The following is a 22,963-nucleotide window of genomic DNA, read 5'->3' as shown; positions in this document are numbered from 1 at the left end:
GTGGCTGGGTGTTGTGGGGAGGTCCTGGCCCTCCCAAGGGAGACAGAAAGAACCCCTCGGCCTGTCCGCTGGGGGTGACTCTGCCTGAGCTCACTCATCTATGGGCTCGGCAGAGAGGGGTGGCCTGTGGGACAGGATGGGACCCAGGCCTGAAGTCTGTGCTGAGCCTGTGGGGCCTCAGTGACTCCAACACCCCAACAAGAACACCTGCTGCCTGCTCCGCAGCCTGGCCCCAGTGCCCACTCCCCATCTTTCTAGATCCCCAAGACATAGAGGCCTCGGGCCTCAAAGCAGCCTTGGGTGTCTGCAGCTGCTCTCCGGAGCTTCCGTCAGCTGGATCACCTGGCGCTCTCAGGGGCGGAGCCCACTTGGGCCTTTCAAGGGCCCCCAAACCCAGGCTGGCCCCTCTGCCTGCCAGGACCCAGGTGACACAGCAACATGAGGTGGGGCTTTCCTGGGCTGTGCCCATGGAGCATGGAGCCTCCTCTTAGCTGTTCATGAAGACCAAGCAACGCTGTGTTGCCCCAGGACTACCTGCACACTCCAGGATCTGCAGATCTTCCACTTCAAACAGCAGCTCATCGTGGATCTGGGCCACCAGCCTGGCAGGGAGGGAGGGGGTCACCTTGGGAGGCCAGGACTGTGGGGTGGGGGCTCAGGGGTGCATGCAGAGGCGGGGGCCCATCCCCAAGGTTTCTGAAAGGTGGTTCTGGCACTGGGGCCCAAGAGGATGTGGCTCCGTGAGGCATGGGGAGGACCCAGCCCATGGGCACCACTGCCTGAGGTCACCCACTGTCACCAGGACAGCGCCAGGGAGCTGGGAGAAGGGGTGACAGGGAGACAGGCTGGTCGGAAGTGACTCTGGTCAGCTGCAAGGAAGCAGGTGGCACACCCAGCAGGAGGGGCTGGGCGCCCCGTGTCCGCCCACCCAGGTTGGTCCCGTGGGGCTGAGTAGTTCGCGTCTGAAGTCTGGGCAGGGATGGAAAACAGCCCTTCGTGAACTGTTGTGGGGCCTGACATGGGCTGAGTCTCATGAACAACATCATGGGTTCCTGTGCCCTCAAGGCTTCTTGGAGAGGCGGGGTGCTCATTCCTGGCTCCTGCCTCACTCTGGTGAGCATCCAGCCAGCCCCAGCCAGGCCCCAGCCAGGCCCCAGTCAAGCCCCACCATTCCCCAGCCTCCTTCATGGAGCCCCTCCGTGCCCCTCCCAGGGCGTCAGCAGGGAGAGCAGGTAGGACCCGAGTGAGAGGAGATTCCAGTGAAATGCACTGCCAGGGGCAGGTCCCTGAGGCAGGGCTTACAGATCGAAGTGCAAGTTCAAGTGTGCACAAGGTGGACGGATCATGGCTCTGGGCGATCAGCTCTTAAGGGCCCGCACCACGCGGGGCACAGACCCAGCCGGGGCGGGATTCGGCCGGGGCGCTGCGGCTCCACATACTCCTTGGAAATGGGTGATACACACCTTGGGCAGATGATGCCTCAGATCCTGGTGATGTGAGACCTCTGCTGAGGCCTGCTGCCCCCAGACCCACTGCCAGCCTCTCATGTGGGGTGGACACGGGCAGCTCACCCTGTGCCCTCGGGAGGGGACGTGCGGTGTGGGAGACTCACAGGATGAGCTGCTGGGAAGGATGGGGTGCCAAGGGGTCCCACACGCTCTGTCCTCTGTGTGACCTTGGCTCTGTCTCCTGGGTCGAGCCTTCATGGGTAGGAGTCACGTCCTATCTTCGACTCTGCTGCCCGTCCTTGGCCGGCACAGACAGGGGCACAGCGGGCCCAGGGTCCTAGGGAGCTAGGCTACAAGGGAGCCCTCACCGGGCAGTAGTCACGGGCATATGATGGAGAGCCCCAGCTGGGATGAGGGGCAGCCTTCAAGCCCCAGAGTACAGGTGGGCCATGCTGGCACTTTCCGCAGGGGATGTGGACTTTGCAACAGAGATTTCCGGTAACGTGCCCCAGTCCGCCCTTCCTCTCTTTCTTCACGTTGGTCCCTTTGTTGCTGGGTGGGGTGGAGGTGGGGCTGTGTCCTCAGCTACAAAGGACATTTCCCAGGCTCTCCCTCAGGCAGGGTGGCCCAGGACTGCATTCCCTCCAGCTTCCAAGGAGGCTATTTTTTTTTCCCCCTTAGCAGGGACGGAGGTGAGGAGTGGGATGGAAAAGGAGACTCCAGGAAAGCTCCTAAAAGGGAAGGCTCTTTAAAGGGCTGACTGTAAAGGGCTGCCAGGGGCAGATGCTCTTCTGACCATTACTACTTTCTCCTTTTGCCTGGAAGGTGTGATGGCTGGAGCAGCAACCTCCATCATAGCACCAGGAGGGAATGGCCAGGGAGCCAGCGGGACTTCGGTACTGCTGCTCGGAGCCTCTGAAACAAAGCAACCACTGTTCTCTGGACTTCTCATGATGGGAGAAAAATCTGCCTTCTGGAGTCTGAGCCATTGTAGCTTGGGCCTGTGTCCCTGACGGCCAAGTGTACATCCTCCTGGGTGTACATCCACAGGACACTACGTGGGCCCAGACAGCGGTACAGTGGTGCTCACACCCTCCAGCAGGCTGCCCCCAGGGAGCGGGAGGTGGGCCTGTGCTTTATGTGCAACCTCTGGCCAGGGGCCGTGGACACTGCCCTTCCAGAAGTCAGAGGGGTGAGAGAGCCCCAGGCGGTCAGCACCAGCAAGCTTGTCTTAAACTAACTTCAAGGCCTCAGGCAGAAGTCTTTGTCTCCCAAGAGAACTTACTTTTCAAATGGGCAGAAACCTCAGAAAAGGCACTTGTAACTTTTTCCAGATTTAGCAGAAGCAGTTTTCACACTTCTTGAAATTACATTGTGAAATTCTGAGCTGCTGGTGTGGCAGGAACCTAAGAATAGGTGTAGTTGTCAGTCACTTACACATCATTCTCGCAGCCACTGAGACATGACCGCGCTTCTAATTGGGAAATGGGGCACGGGTGAAAGAAGAAGGACGCCTGTCGTCTCCGTGGGGGGTGGAGGAATGCAGGACCTTGGATCCTGTTGTGTTCCGGAAGGGAGTGGACCTCTGGTGCAACGCATATCCCCGTTCCCGAGAGGGGTCGGCCACAGCGCTGCTGTGTTCTGCATCTGGATGGCCTCACTGAGATCACTGCACCAGTAGGAGAATGTTCCAGAAGAGCCTCACTGTGTTGCCCTGTCTGGGGCCTGCAGGGGCAGCTTCCTTGCAACGGATGCCCCCAGCCCTGCTGAACTGCTTTGTGGACTCATTCTAAGAGTGTGGACGCATGGTGGCCTCGTGCAGACCCGCCTTGAGAAGGCCCAGGGGAGGGACCGTCACAGCACTGACACGTTCTGAAACCCAGGAAGGCCTTTTCATAAAGGGCCTGCATCAGAAGAGACAGACAGGACAGCTGAGCCATGGCACAGAGGCCTGTGAACACTGGCCACTGGCCTCCTGCTCTGAGCCCGACCTCTCTGGTCTTTTTCGGGTCTGGACCGAGAGGCACGAACAAATGCCATTTCTCTATCACAGGGACTGTGGGGGGTGAATGGGGACTGTCCTGTGGCCCAGCCCACCTGGGCAGACCCTTGGGGTGGCCAGATGAATCTTTTTTGTTGTTGTTAGACAGAATCTCGCTCTCGCCCAGGCTGGAGTGCAGTGGTGCGATCTCGGCTCACTCTAGGGGCACCATGTGCCTCCCAGTGATCGAGTTTCATGCCTGCTGCTTCAGGCAGAGATGCCTGGCCACACTGAGTCTGCACCCGTCCCTTCCAGACGCCATCCACAGCCTTTCACGTTACTCCTGGAAGAACAAATTACGTTCACAAAACACAGACCATGGAGTGCCCAATATTCCACACAAGTTGCTTTGCATTTTGCTGTGAGAGCATTTCCTCGTGACAGCCAATGGCTGATAATAGAAAGACGACTAGCGGGTAACTGTGTTCCTGGGTCAAAATGTCTGTGTCCAGCTTTTGGAAGGACTCAGTCAGCAACAGAGAAAGACCTCAGCTCCTCACATGCCAACTTCCTTTATCAATTCCAATTTCCTTTATCAATTCCACAAGGGTTGAAAGTGAACCGACTTTTTCTTTTTTTGAGGCAAGGTCTTACCCTGTTGTCCAGGCTGGAGTGCAGTGATGTGATCATGGCTCACTGCAGCCCCGACCTCCCAGGCTCAGGTGATCCTCCCACTTCAGCCTCCTGATTAGCTGGGACTACAGGTGTGCACCACCATGGCTTGCTTTTTTTTTTTTTTTTTTTTTGTAGAGACAGGTTTCACTATGTTGCCCAGGCAACACATATGTTGGTCACAAACTCCTGAGCTCACGTGATCCACCCAACTCGGCCTCCCCAGTGCTGGGATTACAGGTGTGAGCCACTGCACCCCGCCTTGAATCAACTTTTCTAGACTTGCAGTATCTTTGAGGCAGGAGCACCATTTGGCTTTCAGTTCCTGCCAAAACTAGCACAAGCTGCTCATATCCTGGGAGAAGCTATAATTTACCTGCAGAAACTGTGGAAGTGAGCAGGATGCCTGGATTTCAGGACACCATGAGAACACTGTGCGGCACTAGAGGCTGCTGGCATCAGTGTGTATGGATGTGTGTGCATGGGTGTGTGAATACACGTGTGTGTCCGTGTGTGTGCATGTGTATGGGCGCATGTGCTTATGTGTGCACGTGTGTGCATGTATGTGTGCATGTGCATGCACACGTGTGTGTTGGGAACGAATGCAGATGGCAGCGAGATGGGGCAGGAGAGGACTGAGAGTGAATCTTTTTGTTGTTGTTGTTAGAGTTTCGCTCTCACCCAGGCTGGAGTGCAGTGGTGTGATCTCGGCTCACTGCAACCTCCACCTCCCGGGTTCAAGCGATCCTCCTGCCTCAACCTCCTGAGTAGCTGGGATTACAGGTGTGAGCCACCACGCCCAGCTGAGAGTAAATCTTCTAATGCCCCACTCCTGCCTCCTGATGACTTCAGTTACTGCAGAAAGCAGCACTGATAGCCCACAGCCTAGTGAAGCTGCAAGCAGAGCCTCTGGGGCAGTGCTTAGACCCTGTGGGGTCTCAGGTATCCTCCCTCCCTGGGATGACAGCCTGGGCTTCGGCCTCCTTCTGGGCTTCGTTTCCCTGAGGTTTTGGGTGATTGTGGACCAGAGGAAGTACCTAGAGGGGCTGCAAGGGGAGGAGCCAGCTGGGGTTCGGTGGACTTAGAGACCACCCCCTCCTCTCCATTGCTGGGTGTCACACCTTGGCCTGGGCAGGGCCATTGCTGGGGACACAGTTCTGCACAAAGTCGCTGAAATCACTGGAACAGCACAGGCCTGAAAGCCACAGTGACAGGAGGGAGTTCGTGAAGACATAAGGAGGCCACTTTTAAAGAGAGATGAGGGATCTCTAATAAGGCAAAAAATCATGCCTTGAGAATGTAAAATAACATCAAAAGCCAAGAGAAAGTTGTGAGCTCAGATGTTGTAAAGTTGTAGGCAGGACATGGGTTTGTGTAAGCTCCTGCAAGGAGGTTTGTGATGAGATGGAAAACAGCGGCCACGGGTAGGCAGGACCCACAACCCAAAGTCAGGGCTGTGCACACTGGGGAGGCCTGAGCCACATCTTATACTCTAGAGGCCTCTGCCTCAGCCCACCCTGGGCTCCCCTCCTGGATGCATCTGCAGTGGCAGGTGCACCCGGGTCTGCAGAGGCTGCCCCCATGGGACTGGCGCCGAGAGCTTGAGGGCCCTTAGGGTGCGGGTAGGAAAACATCCATGGTGGGTCAGAGCACGAGAGGCCCTGCTGGGGGCTGACATCATGGGGGGCTGAGGCAGGTTAGCTCCCAGAAGGGGTTCCGGGATTCCTGAGGGGATCCCCCACAAGGAGAACAAGGAGAGGAGGTGTCTGGGTGGCCATTTCCAGCAACCCCAGGGCCTTGGTTGGCAAGGAGGAGGTAGTTGGGTGAGGGCTGCTTGTCCCCTGGCTGCCCAAACTCTTGAGGTATGTGCCTTGGGGGAATAACTGAGGCAGGGACAGAGGCCTGAGAGAGCTGCGGCCTGGGGGGCAGCCACGGCGGAGCCTCCACCACCAAGGCACATCTGAACGTTGGCTCTGGGCTCGGGGCTGCAGCCAGAGCTGGACGTGGGGCACACTGCCTGGCATTGGTGGCAGCAACAGGTAGGAGTGGGGACAGTTTGGAGTTCCCAGAGTCCTGCTCAAGGGGCTGAGGGGTTCACCTGCCTCTGGGGTAGGCAGCCCCAAGGGGTGCCCCTGTGCTGTACAGACACCCTGAGGAGGAGGGGTCTGGGGGAGACAGCATTTCTGTCTGGAAAGGCCTCATCTGCGCCCCATGCTGGTACATGGCTGGTTGTTGTCTGCATGCCTGCTGGGAGTAGCCCCCAGGGCCTTCCACAGGCTGAGAGCCTCGGGAGGGGTTGGGGGCCCAATGAGCAGAGATGGTGAGCAGTCAGGATCGCCAGCCCCCAGAGGGTCTTCCCGCAGAACCCTAACCCTCCCATCCAAGCCCTGGGAAGGGCTGGGGCCCAGGCAGGCTGACCGCCACCCACTGACCTGGCCGTCAAGGTGCGGGAAGTGGCCACTGCAGTGAAGACACGGATCATGGCCAGCTTGCAGAGGTCAGCAGCGGAGCCTGTGGGGCACGTGGTGCTGTCTTGAGGTCCCAAGGCACACGGTTCATGGTGCACTCAGCATTTGGCACTGTCGCCACAGCTCTCACGGCACCTCCACACAGAGGTGCTGGCTCTGAGCTGTCTGAGTGCCAAGGCCACAGGCGACTGCAGGCAGACACTTCATCCTTGCTCCTCCCGCCCTCTTGCTACTGCAGGGCACCTGGGCTTTGGGTGCCTTATTCCCGGAGGCCTCACCCCTGCCAGGCATGCATGGAGAGGATGGAAGGGCCTAGGCCAAGCACCAAGGGACTGAGCTCCAGGTCTGCTAAACCCTTGAAGCCTCAGTTTCCCACCACAGAGATATGGGAAACAGTATTGCCTGGGCCCAGCTCTTGGGGGAATCATCCTAGCTACAAAGATGACCGTGTCCCCTCACGCCCCCTGACAGTAACTGCCAGGCAGGACATGGGTAGTGTAAGCTCCTGCAAGGAGGTTTGTGATGAGCAGGAAACCCCACATCAGTGATCAGTGGGTGCCACCAGCCCTGTGGCTGCTAAAACCCAAGAAGCAAATGGACACAGAACTACAGGGTAAGAGGCTTCTGTACCTTGCACCACAAAGTTCACTGCCTGTCGCTCTGCTTGTGCCCGGAGTTGCTGGTCATGAGCGTGAATCCTTGGCAGGGGTCTCCTTCTGCCCATGATGGACACCACATAGCCTGAGTCACACAGAGCAAAAGCAGATGAGGGACAGAAACAGGCACTGCAGCAGGTGCAGCTCCCTTGGGCCAGGTTCAGAGGCCCCAGAGAGACAGCCACACTGCAGTGCAGACTCTGAGTCTCCCCTGGGCCCTTTGAGTCTATTGCAGGGGCAAGTGAGCTCTCCAGTGGCAAAGCAAGGGTCTGCTGCTGGGCACTCTGCACATTTTTTTTTTTTTTTTTTGAGACAGAGTGAGACTCTGTCACCCAGGCTGGAGTGTAGTGGTGCGATCTTGGCTCATTGCAGCCTCCTCCTTCTGGGTTCAAGCAATTCTTCTGCCTCAGCCTCCTGAGTAGCTGGGATTACAGGCACCTGCCACCATGCCCAGCTAATTTTCTATATTTTTAGTAGAGTCGGGGTTTCACCATGTTGACCAGGCTGGTCTCGAACTCCTGACTTCAGGTGATCCACCCACCTTGGCCTCCAAAGCACTGGGATTACAGCGGGGAGCCACTGCCCCTGGCCATACTCTGCACTCTCAGCTCTGCACTCTCCCAACTTCTAGCTGCACCTGGATCTCACACAGGACGAGGGAGGGCAGCTTTTGCAAAGTCATGTGGAGGCCTTGGGCCCAGGAGTAACTCTGAACTGTGTGGAATGGAGGAGAAAGGGGTCAGCCCACATCCTCAAGGAGGGGCATGTCTGAGTCAGGTCCACACCCTGCACTGGGCAGATCCAATCTTGTGTGGCCTGAAGTGTATGCGATTTGGGGGCTCTTTTTAAGAAAATGACTATATTCCTGACCAGTGAGGACTTCTGCTTTAACTAGGTGTGGGTGGGAAATAAATCCTCCACCTGTGACTGAGGATGAGAAGAATTTCCCACATCTGTAATAATCATGAAAGCGACAAGGGACTGAGTACCTACTACATGCCGGGCAATACGCAGGATTCCTGAGAGGGACTGGCATGAGGACCCGAGACAGCTTCTGCTCTGACCTGGTCCCTTTCCGCTCCTGCTGTTTTGTCGGTCTAGTGAGTTTTGACCAGACGCTGGGCAGTGTGAATTTTACGTTGTTGAATGCTGGAGTATGCTGTCTTCCTTTTGAGGGTGTTTTGGCAGGCTTAGGTTACTTGCCAATCATCCTGATTCTTTTGAGGTTTGCTTCTAAGCTTTGTTAGAGTGGATTTGGAATAGTTGTAATCTAGGGCTAGTCTAGACCTGTCTCTAAAGTGTGACCCTTCTGAGGCCTCTGCTGAATGTCCCAGGTGTCTAACAAAGACTCTCCGCTCTGGATGGTCAGAACTCAAACATCTCACAGTTCCATGTGAACTCTGGAATCACCCAGCTTACTGCTCCCAGCAGTTTTTGTGCTTAGTCCCGTAGCGTTTCACTCAATGTATGTGTATCTTAGTGTTCAAAAACAGACACAAGGGGGACTCCTTGAAGATTTACAAAGCTCTCTCTCTAGCTCCCTTGTCTCTGACACTATGACTTGCAAAATCCAGCTGCATCTGCCTCCCCAGTCTGGATCCATGTCTCCTCCACTCATCAAGACCACTCTGCAGTCTGCGTGGCTCCCCCTCCACACATGGGCTGTGCCTCCGGACACAGGGCGTTCATAGGACTCAGCCATTGGCGTCTTTTCTCTCAGATACAAGAGCAATACGCTACCCACTAGCTAGTGTTGGCAACGTCTGCTCCAGGTATTTTGCCCGGTTTTCTGGTTCTTCATGGTGGGTGCAAAGTCTGAAGCCAGTGACTTCCTTGTGGCCTAAGGCAGAAGTCTCCTGACTCCATACATTTCAAACCTCATTTCTCCTCCACCCAGTGCTATCAGTGCCACTGCCTGTAGCTCCTGTTCATACTTGAGATGCCCTCTGGCCCTGGCCTTTTGTGGTGATGCTCGCACAGCACCAGTGCTCCTGGAAGCCACTCTTGTGCCAGGATGGCTAGCACCACACCACACAGAGAAAGCAGGGGACCACAGGAGCACCAGCAGGAAAATCCACATTAAATGAGTTGCCAGCTCAACTGGCTGTGGCCCCACTGATGCCACCCGGCATAGAAAGGTGTGTGGTGGAGAAAGCCAGAGCGGTAGAGGCAGCAGTCCTAGCCGAATGTAGCTGGAACACTTTCTTTTGACATGTTTACAAAATGTAGAAGGACGTGAGCACATTGCAGGGCCTCTCCCAGGGCCTTGGGACGGCCAGCATCAGAGTTAAGTCTGCTCCAGCTGGGGCGGCCAAGTGCCCTGTGGGGAGTACCGACCCCTGAGGGCTGGTGGCCAGAGAGGCATCTGAGATTCCAGCTGGCTCCTAGTTTTTGATGCCTCCTTGACATCTCTTACGTGCCATTCTCCCTCTGCCCCTCCTCTGTTACTGTGTTAATGCCTGCATGCTTCTAGATTATTCTCAGGGGTGGCTTTGACTGCGCCTCAAATCTCTTTCCCACATCGTGACTGGAATCATTTTTGAAGGACAAAGCTCAGGTTCTTTTTTTTTTTTTTTTGTCTTTTCAAAGCTCAGGTTCTTTCTGCATGGAGTGTCATGCATGGTCTGGGTTTACCCAGCCCTACCTGTTCTCTGGCCCACCTGTCCATGCTGGCACTCCTCCTGGCCCTTCCTGTCTCTACTCTGGTCGCCGGTTCCATGGGGTGGAGGCTGGCACAGCTCCCTTGGGGCCTCTGCGACTGCTCTGTTCCTCTCACACCTGGATGCCACCTTCCTGTCCTTGTCTGGATGCTTGTGGGTTTACCGTGTCCCCCAAGGACTATAAGCTCCATGGAAGGAAGCAGCTTGTGTCTCAGGTGCCGGAGAGGCCCCCCTTCCAGACTAGCATGGGCTGTGGCACAGATGCTGCCCACCTGCCCGTCTGTCTGCTGTCAGACCAATAAGGAGCCTGTAGCAGGGCTGGCCGGAGCTCATGGGGCTTGGGCACGGGCCCCAGAGTGAAAAGTCATCAATGAATCACTGGGAGAGGCTCACGGAGAGGGTCTACGAGGCTGCACACAGAAACTGCCAGCACCCAGAGGCAACAGGTCACAGCGTCTAGGAGGCTGGCCCTGCGGAGGCCAACTCTCCGGCTGATTTCCTCCCTCCCAGTGAGTGCTGAGTGCTGTGAGTGCTCCTCCTGTGTCTGTCATTCATCCTCCTCTTTGCTGTTTGTTTCATTAATTTCTGCTCTCCCACTGATTTCTTCCCTTTTTTCTCTGCTGCTTGTTTCCAGATTTCTTGTGTAGAACACAACTCATTTATGCCCACAACTTTCTCTTTCTTTAAAAAATACTCCTTTAAAAGATTCCTTTACGGCCGGGCGCGGTGGCTCAAGCCTGTAATCCCAGCACTTTGGGAGGCCGAGACGGGCGGATCACGAGGTCAGGAGATCGAGACCATCCTGGCTAACACGGTGAAACCTCGTCTCTACTAAAAAATACAAAAAACTAGCCAGGCGAGGTGGCGGGCGCCTGTAGTCCCAGTTACACGGGAGGCTGAGGCAGGAGAATGGCGTAAACCTGGGAGGCGGAGCTTGCAGTGAGCTGAGATCCGGCCACTGCACTCTAGCCCGGGCGACAGAGCGGGACTCCGTCTCAAAAAAAAAAAAAAAAAGATTCTTTTACTTCTAAGTGAGGTGTCAGCTTAGCCACATCCCAGTTTCTGATGAGATACTTTTACTGTAATTTATTTCTAACATTTTTTGTCATTTTCTTAGGATTTCTTTTTTTTAATCCTAAATTATTAGGAGTATAATCAATTTCCAAATAGGTAGGTGGAAGGATGGCTACGCACACTCAGACATACATGTATGAAAACACCTTTTCATTGCGCTGTGGTCACAGAATATGTTCTACTTGATATTCTTTGAAATTTATTTGGGTTTCCTTTGTGACCTGATAGTGGTGATATTTGTAAATATACCAGTGCTTTTCACAAGAATCCATGTTTTCCCTTTCCAGGTGCAGGCTTGTATCTGTTTTTACCTATCTGCCCATCCACCATCTAGTCACTCAAGTATGTTCACTGTGTTGCTTCAAGCCGCCCAGACTCTTGTCCCTTCTCGTGTGGAAGCTTCAGCCCTGTTTGTCCAACAAGAGCTGAGGATTCACGCAGGCCCCAAAACCAACCTCAGGACCCAGGGCCCGCCCGCACACCACCCACCCAGCTGTCCCCCCATCCTCCCACAGAGGGTGGGCAGGGAGCAGGAAGCTCTGGTTGTGGCCAACTCACCTGTCTGGTGACACTGGGCAATAGCTGCTCGGGCAAAGTCCTTGATTTTCTTGTACTTCTGCAAAAAACTCTCCAAAAACTGGGCAGCTTCCTGAACAGGAACTCCAAGGCAAGCAGCAAGCCTCTCCTTCCCTGTCAGTCAGAGAGACGCATGTCAAGGCCTCACTCACACCAGCCGTGACCGCGTGCATGGGCTCAGTGAGTCAGGTCCGGTTGACAGCACTGGTCTTTACTGATGGGTTGGGATGGAGTTGGTATTGGCTTTACAAGCTGGGTGCTAGGTGCCAATCAATCGGGATTGGGGCCTGTGAAACATATATTTATTCAGTGATACTGACTCAGCGCCTGCCAGGTGTTTCAGGTAATGTGGTGATGAAGTAGACATGGTCCCTCCTCCCAGTGCGGCCAGTGGGAGACCCAATTCCAGGACTGTGGAGGTTAGAGTGGGGCACAGAGGAAAAGAGGAAGGGGAAGTTCCATGCTCAAAGCACAAGAAAATGGTGCTCAGGTTAGAGTGGGGCACAGAGGAAAAGAGGAAGGGGAAGTTCCATGCTCAAAGCACGAGAAAATGGTGCTCAGGAGTTCAATATTCGGTTCTGGAAGATGCAGGTGTTCTTGTGATGCTGCTGGTAGAAATGTCTCTGTTGGGGCCAGACGTGGTGGCTCATGCCTATAGTCCCAGCATTTTAGGAGGCTGAGGCGGACGGATCACTTAGGCCAGGAGTTCAAGATCAGCCTGGGCAACAAAGTGAGGCCCAATTTCTATTTATCAAGAAAAGAAAAGAAAACAAGGACTTTGGCTGGGCAGTGGCGGAGTTCCACAAGCGTGTGAGCAGGTTCAGCGACCACAGAAGCCTGGGTCTGGGCCCAGTCCCACCAGGAGGCTCCGTGTGGCCCCGGGGATATTGCCTGACCCACATTAAAGCCCGTTTCTGCACTGTTTATTAGGAACAAGAGCCCTTATCCCCAGCTGGGAGCCCCATGAGCTAAGGCATGGGAAGCTCTAAGCAGTGCGTGGTTCCTGCTTGGTACTCAATATACACTCATTCCCTCCCATTTTCCTCTGGAAGAGACTAATAATGTAAACAGAGAATGAGGAATCCATGAGGATATCATCCCTTGCTTGACAGTGGGATCCTAGGGAGAGCCTTGGCCCTGGGGAGTGCTGTGTCCTTGGGAGGAACCCCAGAGAGACAAGCAGCCTGAAGACCTGCCTTCCTGGGGGAGCATGCCCGGGACCAGCAGTGGTCTTGGCTGTCCTCTGTGATAGGTAAACTCGGGGGTTGTACTAGAGGGTGCTCCATGGACCTTTGGACAGGATAGTGCAGAAACATGGCCCAGGGGGTGAAGGTGTGGGGTCTGTGAAGACCAGGGGAGAACCCTCTGGAGGAATGGGACCGACTGGCCTCTCTGATTCAGCCCTTCTTTCAGCCAGGCCACTCCTGGCCCTGGCCAGCTAATGGCGCAGCAGCTCTGGACAGAGAGAATAGTCAAGTCTTAGGAGAGTGAAGGGGCAGGTGTTTGCTTCCACTGCTTTGCCAGCAAGAGTGGGAAGGTCGGGGGTGCCCTGTTCTCCCCAAGTTTATCCTGGCAGAGAGGGATAAAGTCATAGTCCTTCTATGCCCAGGACTGCCTGATGAATTGGCACCATTTGGCTGGAAATGAAAAATCTCCAATATCTCTTTTAGGGCTTAAAACCTATTATTGTGATGTCTTCTCAAATAAGTTATGTGTTCTGCTACACTTTACTGAAATAATTCATCTATGACTCTTTCTTTCTGTCAAATTCCAACCACCACCCTCACCTAGTGCCTCAGCTATGGTGCTGCAATGGAAAATTCCCTTGGCTCTCAGAAAGAAATCCCATGGTGGCTAGATACACAAGGTTGGCCAGATGAGACTTTCTTTGAGTATCTTCTTAGACAAGTCTTTTCTCACCTCCAATCTGCTGTTAAACCCATCTGGTAAATTTTTTATTTCAGATATGCAGTTCTAGAAATTCCATTTTAGAATTTTATTTCTTGAGGTTTTCTTTTTTCATTTATTATGAGCATATTTTCTTTTACTTCCTTGAGCTTAGTTATTAATAGCAACTTTAAAATCCTCGTCTGTTAATTCCAACATCTGGGTCATCTTAGGATCTGTTTCCATGATTGCCTTTTCTCTTAAGTATGGTTAAGCTATTCTGTTTCCTCCTGTTTAGGAATGTGGGGTTGTATGCTGGATATCATGTATGATATATGTAGAGTTTTGGATCCTATTATGTTCTTCTAAGGGGTGCTGTTTTTTTTTGTTTTTGTTTTTGTTTTTTTTTTGAGACAGTATCTTGCTCTGTTACCCAGGCTGGAGGGCAATAGTATGATCATAGCTCACTGCAGCCTTCAATTCCTGGACTCAAGCGATCCTCCTGCTTCAGCCTTCTGCGTAGCTGGGACTACAGATGTATGCCCACCATGTCTGGTTAAGGAGTACCAATTTTTTGTTTATACTTTTCATATATTTATTTTAAAGTGTATATTTAGGACAAATGGTTTTTAAAAATGTATAAAAATAATTCACATAAAAATCCAACTTCTATATTTACATGGTCCCTTAAAAGATTTTCATTTTATTATCATTAAAAATATATTTCAACAATCTCCACAGTACTCTCAAAGTCAGGAATTTTAAGATTTTCTAATAGAAAAATTTTAGTATTTATCTACACAAAAATAATGAAACTAGAAATTATACCGTATTTTAAAATATAATGTCTCAACTATGCTGTGCCACGTAAGAATAATCTTCACACTAAACGATTGTAATTCCAAGTCCTGGCATTTTCATTGATGAACAAAGGACAAAAATATTTTATAGAAAAAAATATTTCATCATAAAAAACATAGAAAGTGGAATGCTTCAAACAAAAATATCTGAGGTCTGATTTCACAACATCAAGTTTCCATATCCACTTTGTAAACATATACTCAGTATAGGTTACCAACTTAAATAAAGTCAGTTATCACCGAAAGAAGACATAGTTAAAAAAAGTCAGTGCAAAAATACATATCAACTAATCAACTGACGTACAACAACTTTGGTGAAAATCACAATTTGAATCCCATCATATAAAGTGATTCTCTGAAGACTTTAATTAAAAATAAAAAGCTCTACAACAGCAATCAAGTTTTCCTTTTGTTACTATTCTCTAGTAAATGCTTTTTTTGATTAGCTTTTACAATGTCATCAGGTGATGCTAATTTGAAGTCAATGGTGTTATCGCTACAAGAGGACTTATTTCTTTGTCCTTTACATCTTGAACTTGTCTACCATAAAGAAAAGTCTTACAGAAGTCAAGGGTGCGTCGCTTGCAGCTTTTCAGCGGGTGACAAAGACACAGTGTTGAGGCAAAAGCTGAAGGTCTAGCAGCAAGGGTCTTGGTCCAAGACAGAGAAAAAGGTGGTTTCCTAGTCAGACAGCCTTTATTGTTTTTCTTATTATCCTTAGCAAAATTGGAATTCTTCCCTAGCTTTGAACTTAGAACTTCAGTTCGTGACGATGGAGCAATGGATTGGTCTACTATAGGCTTTGAAACAAAATCTGGGTTTTTTATAAGGACACTGAGATCAATATTTGAATCTATTCCAGGAGACCTCTCTTCAGATAAACTGACCTCAAAGGACTCTTTCTTAATCTGAGAGTCGTATACATCAATCGTTTCTGCAATCAATTCAGAAAGTGACAAATTCTCAAGGTCTCTTGTGAGAAGCTTTAGGAAATGCCAGTGACAACAGAGATCCTGTTAATTCTGATATTCCAGGTGAAGACTGACAGCGATTTGCTAATTGTGACAGGGGAAAGGATCCCAAACTTAGATCTGTGAAACTGGCAGATGACTGGTTACAAAGGTCAGACAAAGGAAAGCACTGGCTTATATTGTTTTCTTTGTGTTTCTGAAACAGTTCAGTTAGGGATGGACTTTCACACTGAGAAAACTGCAAATTATCATTTTTAAAAATGTAATTCTTGGCACTTTGTTCAACTAAAGAAACACTTCCAACTTCAGTTTCTTTACTAGCATTTAAATTATCAACAGTGATATTTTCCAATGAGCTAGTTAAGCACAAAGGATTATCTGAACTTCCTAAACGGCCCTGTACTGGAATGTTTTGAAAATCAGATAGTGAATTATTTTGAATATATAAAGAATTACTCGGTGTTGTGCTCTTTATCATTATGGCCTTTAAATCTGGCATTTCTTTGAATGCAGAATCATCTTTGGAAACACATTCGGATGCATGAGGTCTCAACAGATCAGCATCTAGGTTCTTTGAAAGTAGACTTTCCAGACTGTCTATAGATGATAATCTGACTGATGGCTGACTGTCACAGGAATCTCTCAACATATCATGAATTAGGTCAGCTAGTGAAAGTTCTTTTGTTAACTTACATGATTCCAGTTTCTTTTTCCTATGGAGTAAACAGTGACTTGGAACTGAAGAATTATGAGATAATCCGTATTTTCCTACTGAGCTAGAAAAATCAAAGGGTTTGCTACTATAATCCAAATGATTTGCTGAGGATAAGAACTTTGAACATTATTAGCTGAAACTTCAGAAGAAGAAAATAAGACTCCTTACCTTTTGTTGTCTTTCCTATAGATACTGTTCCCTCATTTTCGTCCTTCAAATTCTGCATGCTAATCCAGAACCCCTGACAAAGACTTCTGCACATCAAACTTGTTCTTCAGAACTGCTTCAATTAATATTTCATCTGGCACAGCATCTCCAAGTACCTTCTCTCATTTGATCAAGGCATGAATAAAGATGAGCTTGATCAAATCCACTGAGCTGATGGTTCAAAACAGAATTGGAAGATTCTTTCAGATCTTCATGATCATATTCTTCTACAGGCTCAACGGAAGGTTTGTTACCCCGTGAATAAATAAACTGAGCAGCTGTTGATGGCAAAATACAATAATCATCCTCTATAGACTGGCCATAGAGATCATCAACTTCAAAATCTTCATCGTAGTCAAAGCCTCGAACATTCCGATGCCAGGCCATGACGGCGGAGAGGGCGTTTGCCACAGCCCCTTAACTCCTTCCAAAACACTCCGCTTAGATACTGTGCCAACTCAGGAGTACTAATTTTTTTTTTGAGACGGAGTCTCGCTCTGTCGCCCAGGCTGGAGTGCAGTGGCCGGATCTCAGCTCACTGCAAGCTCCACCTCCCGGGTTTAGGCCATTCTCCTGCCTCAGCCTCCTGAGTAGCTGGGACTACAGGCACCCGTCACCTCGCCCGGCTAGTTTTTTTGTATTTTTTTAGTAGAGACGGGGTTTCACTGTGTTAGCCAGGATGGTCTCGATCTCCTGACCTCGTGATCCGCCCGTCTCGGCCTCCCAAAGTGCTGGGATTACAGGCTTGAGCCACCACACCCGGCCAGGAGTACTAATTTTTTTTAAAGGGGCACTTAGTTTGGCCAAAATCAAACTCTATCTCCCTGCAGTGGGAAAATGCTGAAATCTTAGGTCAGTCCTTTTTGCCTTGGCTTCTGGATTGTTTGAAGTCTGTCCCATTCATGCATAGTTAGGAGTCAGCCAAGGATCTGAGTAGAGTTCATACCTGGAATTTGGCCTCATTTCCTGGCTCTCTTCTTTCTAGAATTTCTCCCTTCACTTTCCAGATCATCTGGTTGTCCAGAACTCTGTCCTCCAGTTCTTCACGCTAGTAGGATTGTATGTTCCTAGCAGAGTTTCCGTCCCCACAGCATCAACTGAGGTTTGCCTTCAGGTAAGGGGCTATAGAATGAGAAATTCACCAGTGCCATTCCTTTCTTCCAGGTGTCAGCTGACCTCCACTTTCTGTTGCTCTGGTCACTTCCCAGTGCCTCTGGGTAGTTGTCTTTTGATACATTTTCCACAGTTTAAAGTTGATCCCTGAAGGAGGGCTGCTCCAATGGGAGCGACTTGGCTATCACCAGAAGTCATGCCTTGCTTTCTAAATACTTATGGCCAAGGGAGAATCCCTTTCCTTTCTTCTATGGAGCTGTTGGTATCTTTGAAGGGCAGCAGGTGGCCTCAGTCCCCATGCATGAAGAAAGTCCATCTACAAGAGAGCGGATGGTGTGGTGGCTCCACAAGCAGCAGGGACGAGAGACTGAGATGGAGCCTGAGGGTCCGGGAGGACTTCCAGGCCCTGGATCCTTGCTCCTCACTCCTTGGACACCCTTAGCAGTGGGGCTGTCACACTCAAAGGTCACTGTCCCTTCCCCAAGCAGGATGGCTTTTGGCTCTGTGGGGACTTCTCTGTCCCACGCTTCCTGTGGACTGCTCCTTCTTTTCATAGAACTTGTCCCCACACTGTGATTCCGTTGACCCTGTTTCACACACAGGCCCTGAGAGATCTGCAAACTAGGGGCACTAAGTCCTCCCTACCTCTTAAATCCTACATGAACACACAATTTGACTCTTCCCACAGACAGCTAATCCTATCTGGTGGGTACACATGTGAGTCTATGTATGTGTGTGTGCTACAATTTGACATTTAGTAGGGACAATCTTCACTCCCTTTCCTCCAAGTGCTCTTCTGCTTCACACATATTGCTAACAGGCTTTCACTCCTGTTTATGTCTCTAGGGATGAGCAAGTGCCTGTACATAGTGGGCCTTTGGGAACGTGGGCTGGTCTAGCTGGAACAGACCTGACATTAAATCCTATGCTACTTTCAAAACTCAGCTCGGGTGTTGCTGCTCTGGGCCAGCTCCTGGACTCTCCCAACTCTCCTTGGGCTGGGTCTCTCCCCTGGCTCCCTTGGTACCAGGGACTCCTGCAGATGCACTGATGGCACAGTGCTATGTGCCCAGGCCTGCTCCTGTGTCTCCTCTGACAGGTGCAAGCCCCTCGGGAGCAGGCACTGAGCCAGAGGGCGTGCCCTCAGCACAGGCCCGTGGGTCACATGATGACTGGATGTGGAGGCAAGCTTCAGAGTCATGGAGTCATCTGAGAAGACTCAAGGGTTAGACTCTAGGAGCAATAGGGGCTCAGAGCAAGCTCCGAGGAGTCAGGAGCTGCTTCCAGGAGAAGGCAGGTTCCTGCTGGGCTCAGCAGCAGCCATGAGCAGGGCCATCAGGCTGGGGATGGATATTTGAATTCAGTTGACTGATAGAGGAGCAGTGAGATTGTGAGCCAGCCTCTGGGGTCAAGGCTCCCGGACAGTGGCTGCTCTGTTACTCTGTGTGTTCCCTGCCAGCTCCTCCGCAGTGGCTGCGGGGGCTGAGTGTACAGACCCTGCACCCTCTGGGGCATCTCCCCTGCCTCTCACACAGTCCTGCCGCTTCCTCTGCTATCTTCTTTACAGTTTTCACAATAGTCATGTCGCCAATTTCTCAAGAATGTGTAGGAACCATGCCTTGCCCCATGCCCCCAGCATTTGTGGGCCGTTCAGAGGTACGTTATGTGAAAACATGTCACTGCAATCCGCTGCAAGCTGGTAGGTGCAAAGCTCCTCTATGGAATTTCCAAAGGGTACCCAGCGGCCCGGGAGGCCTGGCAAGTTCACGGGCTTCCTCAGTCCCAGCTCATGTGACAAAGTTTCAAACACAAGGAGAACAGAGATGCAGCCTAAGCCCACAGCAGCGGATACTCAGTAATTCCAGCTGTCAAGCCAGACCGGAACAATGGGAGCAGCAGAGCTGGAGGCTCAGGGTGGGAACCTGTGTCACTGTCACAACTAAAAGCAGCCAAATTACCCTTTTCAACATTATGGCTAATGACTCAGTGCTTATTTACAAAATGCAGCTCTTTTCCTCTTCAGGAAAAAAAAAAGAAAAAGAAAAAGAAAGTGAATACTCCAGAAGGAGCCAAATGGGTGGCAGAGAAGACCACCTTTTTCTGAGGAGGTCAGGGCAGCCATCCTGCCGGAGCACAGCTGCCCCATGGCAGGTGCTCGGCACTCTCATTCTGTGTTCCTCCCTCCTAGCTGGATTTGGGGTGGCTGCCCCAGCTGGGGACAAGGCCGAGGCTGCCACAGGAGACCTACAGAAGCTGCTGAGTCACTTGGAGGCATTTATTGACATGGCACAGAAGTAGGAGTCAGACATAATGGCAGATGACACAGATGAGAGCTGCCTGTGCCAGGTATGGCCCCGTCCACCCTATGAAAGCATTTTCCCAGGAGGAGATGGCACAGGGAGGCGGAGGGCCTTGTACAAGGCCACACAGTCAGGAGGTGACAGGGTTGGGGATCAAGTCCAGGCTGCCTGGCCCAGGATTGGGGACGCGATGTCTTGCCCGCAGAGCAGAAGCAAATGTTATGTTTGCAACACAAGATGCTGGAGCAGGATGCAAGGCAACAAACTCTCATGTAATTTGGCAGAGTGATGCCTTCCCCCCAAGACAGAGGCCCCAGGGAGGTTCAGGGGTACAGCACAGAAGAGGCTGAGAGGAGGAAGTGGACCAAGCAACTCTGAGGAGAATCAATCCAATATCACACTACTGTCACTCACAGAATCTAGTTCTTTAAAACAAAGTTTCTTAGTCTATTTTCCAAAAACCATGTACACAATCAGAATGTTTTCAAAAGTGGAGCTGAGACCACCAAGTCCACTAATTTGTTCCTGTGTCTTCTCTGTGCCAGGCAGTGAGCTAAACTGATGAGCTCCTATCTTTGAGGTGCCCATGTTCGAGCTGGTGCATGAGACCATGAACAGGCAAGTGGGTGCAGAGCTGGCATATCTTGCTCCCTCGCTGGTTTGAAGAGCAGAGCTGCCAAGATGTAGGCTCTGCCCAAGACATGAGGCCCATGTGGCAAGGAGCTGAGACCACCTCCAGCTGACAGCCAGCAAGAAACAGGCCAGCCAGGTGCAGTGGCTCACGCCTGTAATCCCAGCACTTTGGGAGGCCAAGGCGAGCAGATCACTTGAGGTCAGGAGTTCAAGACCAGCCTGGCCAACATGGTGAAAGCCCATCTCTACTAAAAATATGAAAAATTAGCTGAGCGTGGTGGCAGGTGCCTGTGATCCCAGCTACTCAGGAGGCTGAGGCAGGAGGCTTGAGCCCAGGAGTTGGAGGTTGCAGTGAGCCGAGATTGTGCCACTGCATTCCAGCCTGGGGAACAGAGCAAGACTGTCTCCAAACAAAAACAAAAAAACAAAAACAATAAAAAACAGAAGCCAACAAAGTGGATCCCTCCCCAGCCACAGATGTGACCACAGCCCCAGCCAACACCTTGACTGCAGCCCTGTAGGGGACCCAGTTATGGCATGCCCACACCCAGAGAAACTGTGGGATACTGTGTATTATCTTAAGTTACTATGTTTTGGGCAATTTGTTACCCAGAAATGGGTAACAAATACTGTGGTTGAGGAAGGCTGCACAGGGGAGAGTTGAACGCAGGTCTGCAGAAGTGAGGGATGCACCCTGGTGGTGCAGGGGCAGGCGTTCCGGTAGAGGGAAGAGCAGTGCAAAGCTCTGAGGTTGGAGCCAGCCTGACTGATTGGCTGTGGTTCTAGACAAGCCAGCCATCCACAGTTTCAGGGTGGGGCACTTTGGACTCTTGTTCAACAGCACCACAGTCTCAATGGAGACTGTAGGGCAGCTCTTAGGGACAAACTACTATGTGCTTGCCCCATTATTCTTCCACTGAAGCTTGTTTGGTTTTGCTGCTTTTCTGTGAATAAACAAAGGGTTTCCATGGCAGGATGGTGAATCTTCTTTTCAGGGTCTTTGCACAAGCCCTGATGCTCAAAGAACTGATCACAGGGAAAAGGAGGTCTGAACAGGCTTAAGAAGGAGCTGGCGGGCTGGGGAAATTAGGCCACACTGATTCAGCATGACCCAGGGCCAGAAAAGAATTAAAAAACCCCAGACAATCCATGTCAGGGAGTCCAAGGGAGAGTAGAAGAAGGGCGAATGGAAGGGAGTAGAAGGCCTGCTTTGACATGGGCACTGGGGCTGGGGGGTAGGGGGAAGGAGGGAGAGGAGCAGAAGCAGGAAGAGAAGCGAAAAGGGAAGGGGAAGAAGAGGCTTGCAGAAGAGGCCCCAGGCAGCCCAAACCTCTGGCCTCCAGTCCTTCCTGGCCTAGCCCTGCTTTCTCCTATCTGCTGCCCCTGAGATTGGATCCCCACTGTCCTGTCCCAGCCCAACGCCTGGTTCTGCCTTCTGTGGGGTGCTTTGGCTGTGTGGCCCAGCTGGGTGAGCTCTGCCCTAGGGAGACGGGGTGCATGCTGAGATGTGGCAATGAGTCCAAGCACTGCACACCTTGAGGCTGTCTAACTTTACAATGTCTTGGCATGTGTGGGGACAAGGGTCTCCTCCAAGGTCTCCAAGCATAGCAGTGGTGCCTAGCACAGTAGTATGGTGTAGGGGTGGAGCCAATGGCTTGGTGACACTTGACCTGCCCACCTCTGTGGCCTCCCCCTGAGAGACTGGATGTGACTCTGAGCAGGTCAACGCGTGGGGTGGTCTGGCCAGTGTCTGGTGGCTGCAGGTGTCATCAGAGCATAAACAACACCCAGGGACTCACAGATGATTTCTGAGGCACAGCCACATTTAAACACAGGCACACAGCTGCCAGCTTACAGGTGACCCCGGGACCCCAGCTCCCAGCCTGCAGCCTACCTGCTCCATAGACCACCGCGTATACCACCCTCTTGGTTTGCTCTCTGTCTGCGTGTGTCACGCGTTCCATGGGCACGTCCTTCCTGCATGGAGAGAACATGTGTGTTCAGGCACAAGAGGCATTGTCAGTGCAGGGCAGACAATCTAACCACACGCCCCACCACTGCGCTTCCTCTGGAAATTCTTCACAGTTTCACGGTGGCTGGCACACCGGGATGGGAGATATTCCATACCTGTGGTGTCAGCTTGGCAAGGGACCCAGGCAGATGCCTTTGGCAACACTGCAGCAGCTACTGCCAGCCAAGCACTACCCCACATTCCCAGGTGTCCACAAATCAAAACCCAAAACTGCTTTCACCAAAGGCATGCCCACCCAGCTTCAGGAAAGCCTGTTCCCCACGTTGGGGTGCCTGGGCCTGGGCCACGTCTGTGTCTGCTGCAGTGGGGGAGCTGGTTTCTAGGCCTATCTAGTCCCACTGTTTGACTGGATGAGCAACTCTGTCCTGGCCTCCCACAGACAGAGGCCATGGGGGTGAGACCCTGTGGCTACAGCATTCAGATAGAATAAGGATCAACTCAGCATTTGACTGGCATCTGAACCACAGCAATCTCCAGAGATTAAAGCTGAGACATCTGAGTAGCACAGGAGCTCCAGGGCACTCCCAGCACCACCAAGAGTCCCTCCTCCTCCGAGAGCATCCCCAAAGGATAGGCAGCCTGCCAGGTGCCCTGGGTGCTGCCTCCTGCCTGCTGCTTTTGTAAACATCCTTATCATCTACACCAGGCCTCCCTGATGGAGTGGGTATCTCAGATTCAGAAGCCGAGAGAGAGAGAGAGAGAGAAAGAGA

General features: G+C 51.7%; 1 protein-coding gene and 1 pseudogene across 2 annotated transcripts in view; both read right to left on the bottom strand.

Annotated features, from left to right (window-relative positions):
* Positions 1-22,963, bottom strand: part of LOC105508009 (HAUS augmin-like complex subunit 3) — a 170,828-nt gene that overhangs the window by 2,906 nt on the left and 144,959 nt on the right. For both annotated transcript variants that reach the window (XM_011936758.1, XM_011936757.1), the window contains 5 exons: positions 22,116-22,198; positions 11,518-11,649; positions 7,200-7,310; positions 6,534-6,612; positions 535-602 (listed from right to left, as the gene is read on the bottom strand). In XM_011936758.1, coding sequence (XP_011792148.1) covers positions 535-602; positions 6,534-6,612; positions 7,200-7,310; positions 11,518-11,649; positions 22,116-22,198 — 473 coding nt within the window. The remainder of the gene's footprint in view (positions 1-534; positions 603-6,533; positions 6,613-7,199; positions 7,311-11,517; positions 11,650-22,115; positions 22,199-22,963) is intronic.
* On the bottom strand, positions 14,679-16,620 carry LOC105508048 (annotated as a pseudogene).

The sequence above is a fragment of the Colobus angolensis genome, unplaced genomic scaffold, assembly GCF_000951035.1.
Source record: "Colobus angolensis palliatus isolate OR3802 unplaced genomic scaffold, Cang.pa_1.0 Scaffold157, whole genome shotgun sequence".
In the NCBI taxonomy this organism is placed as follows: Eukaryota; Metazoa; Chordata; class Mammalia; order Primates; family Cercopithecidae; genus Colobus; species Colobus angolensis.
Note: the sequence above shows the minus strand (reverse complement) of the source record. Positions and strands in the feature narration are given on the sequence as shown.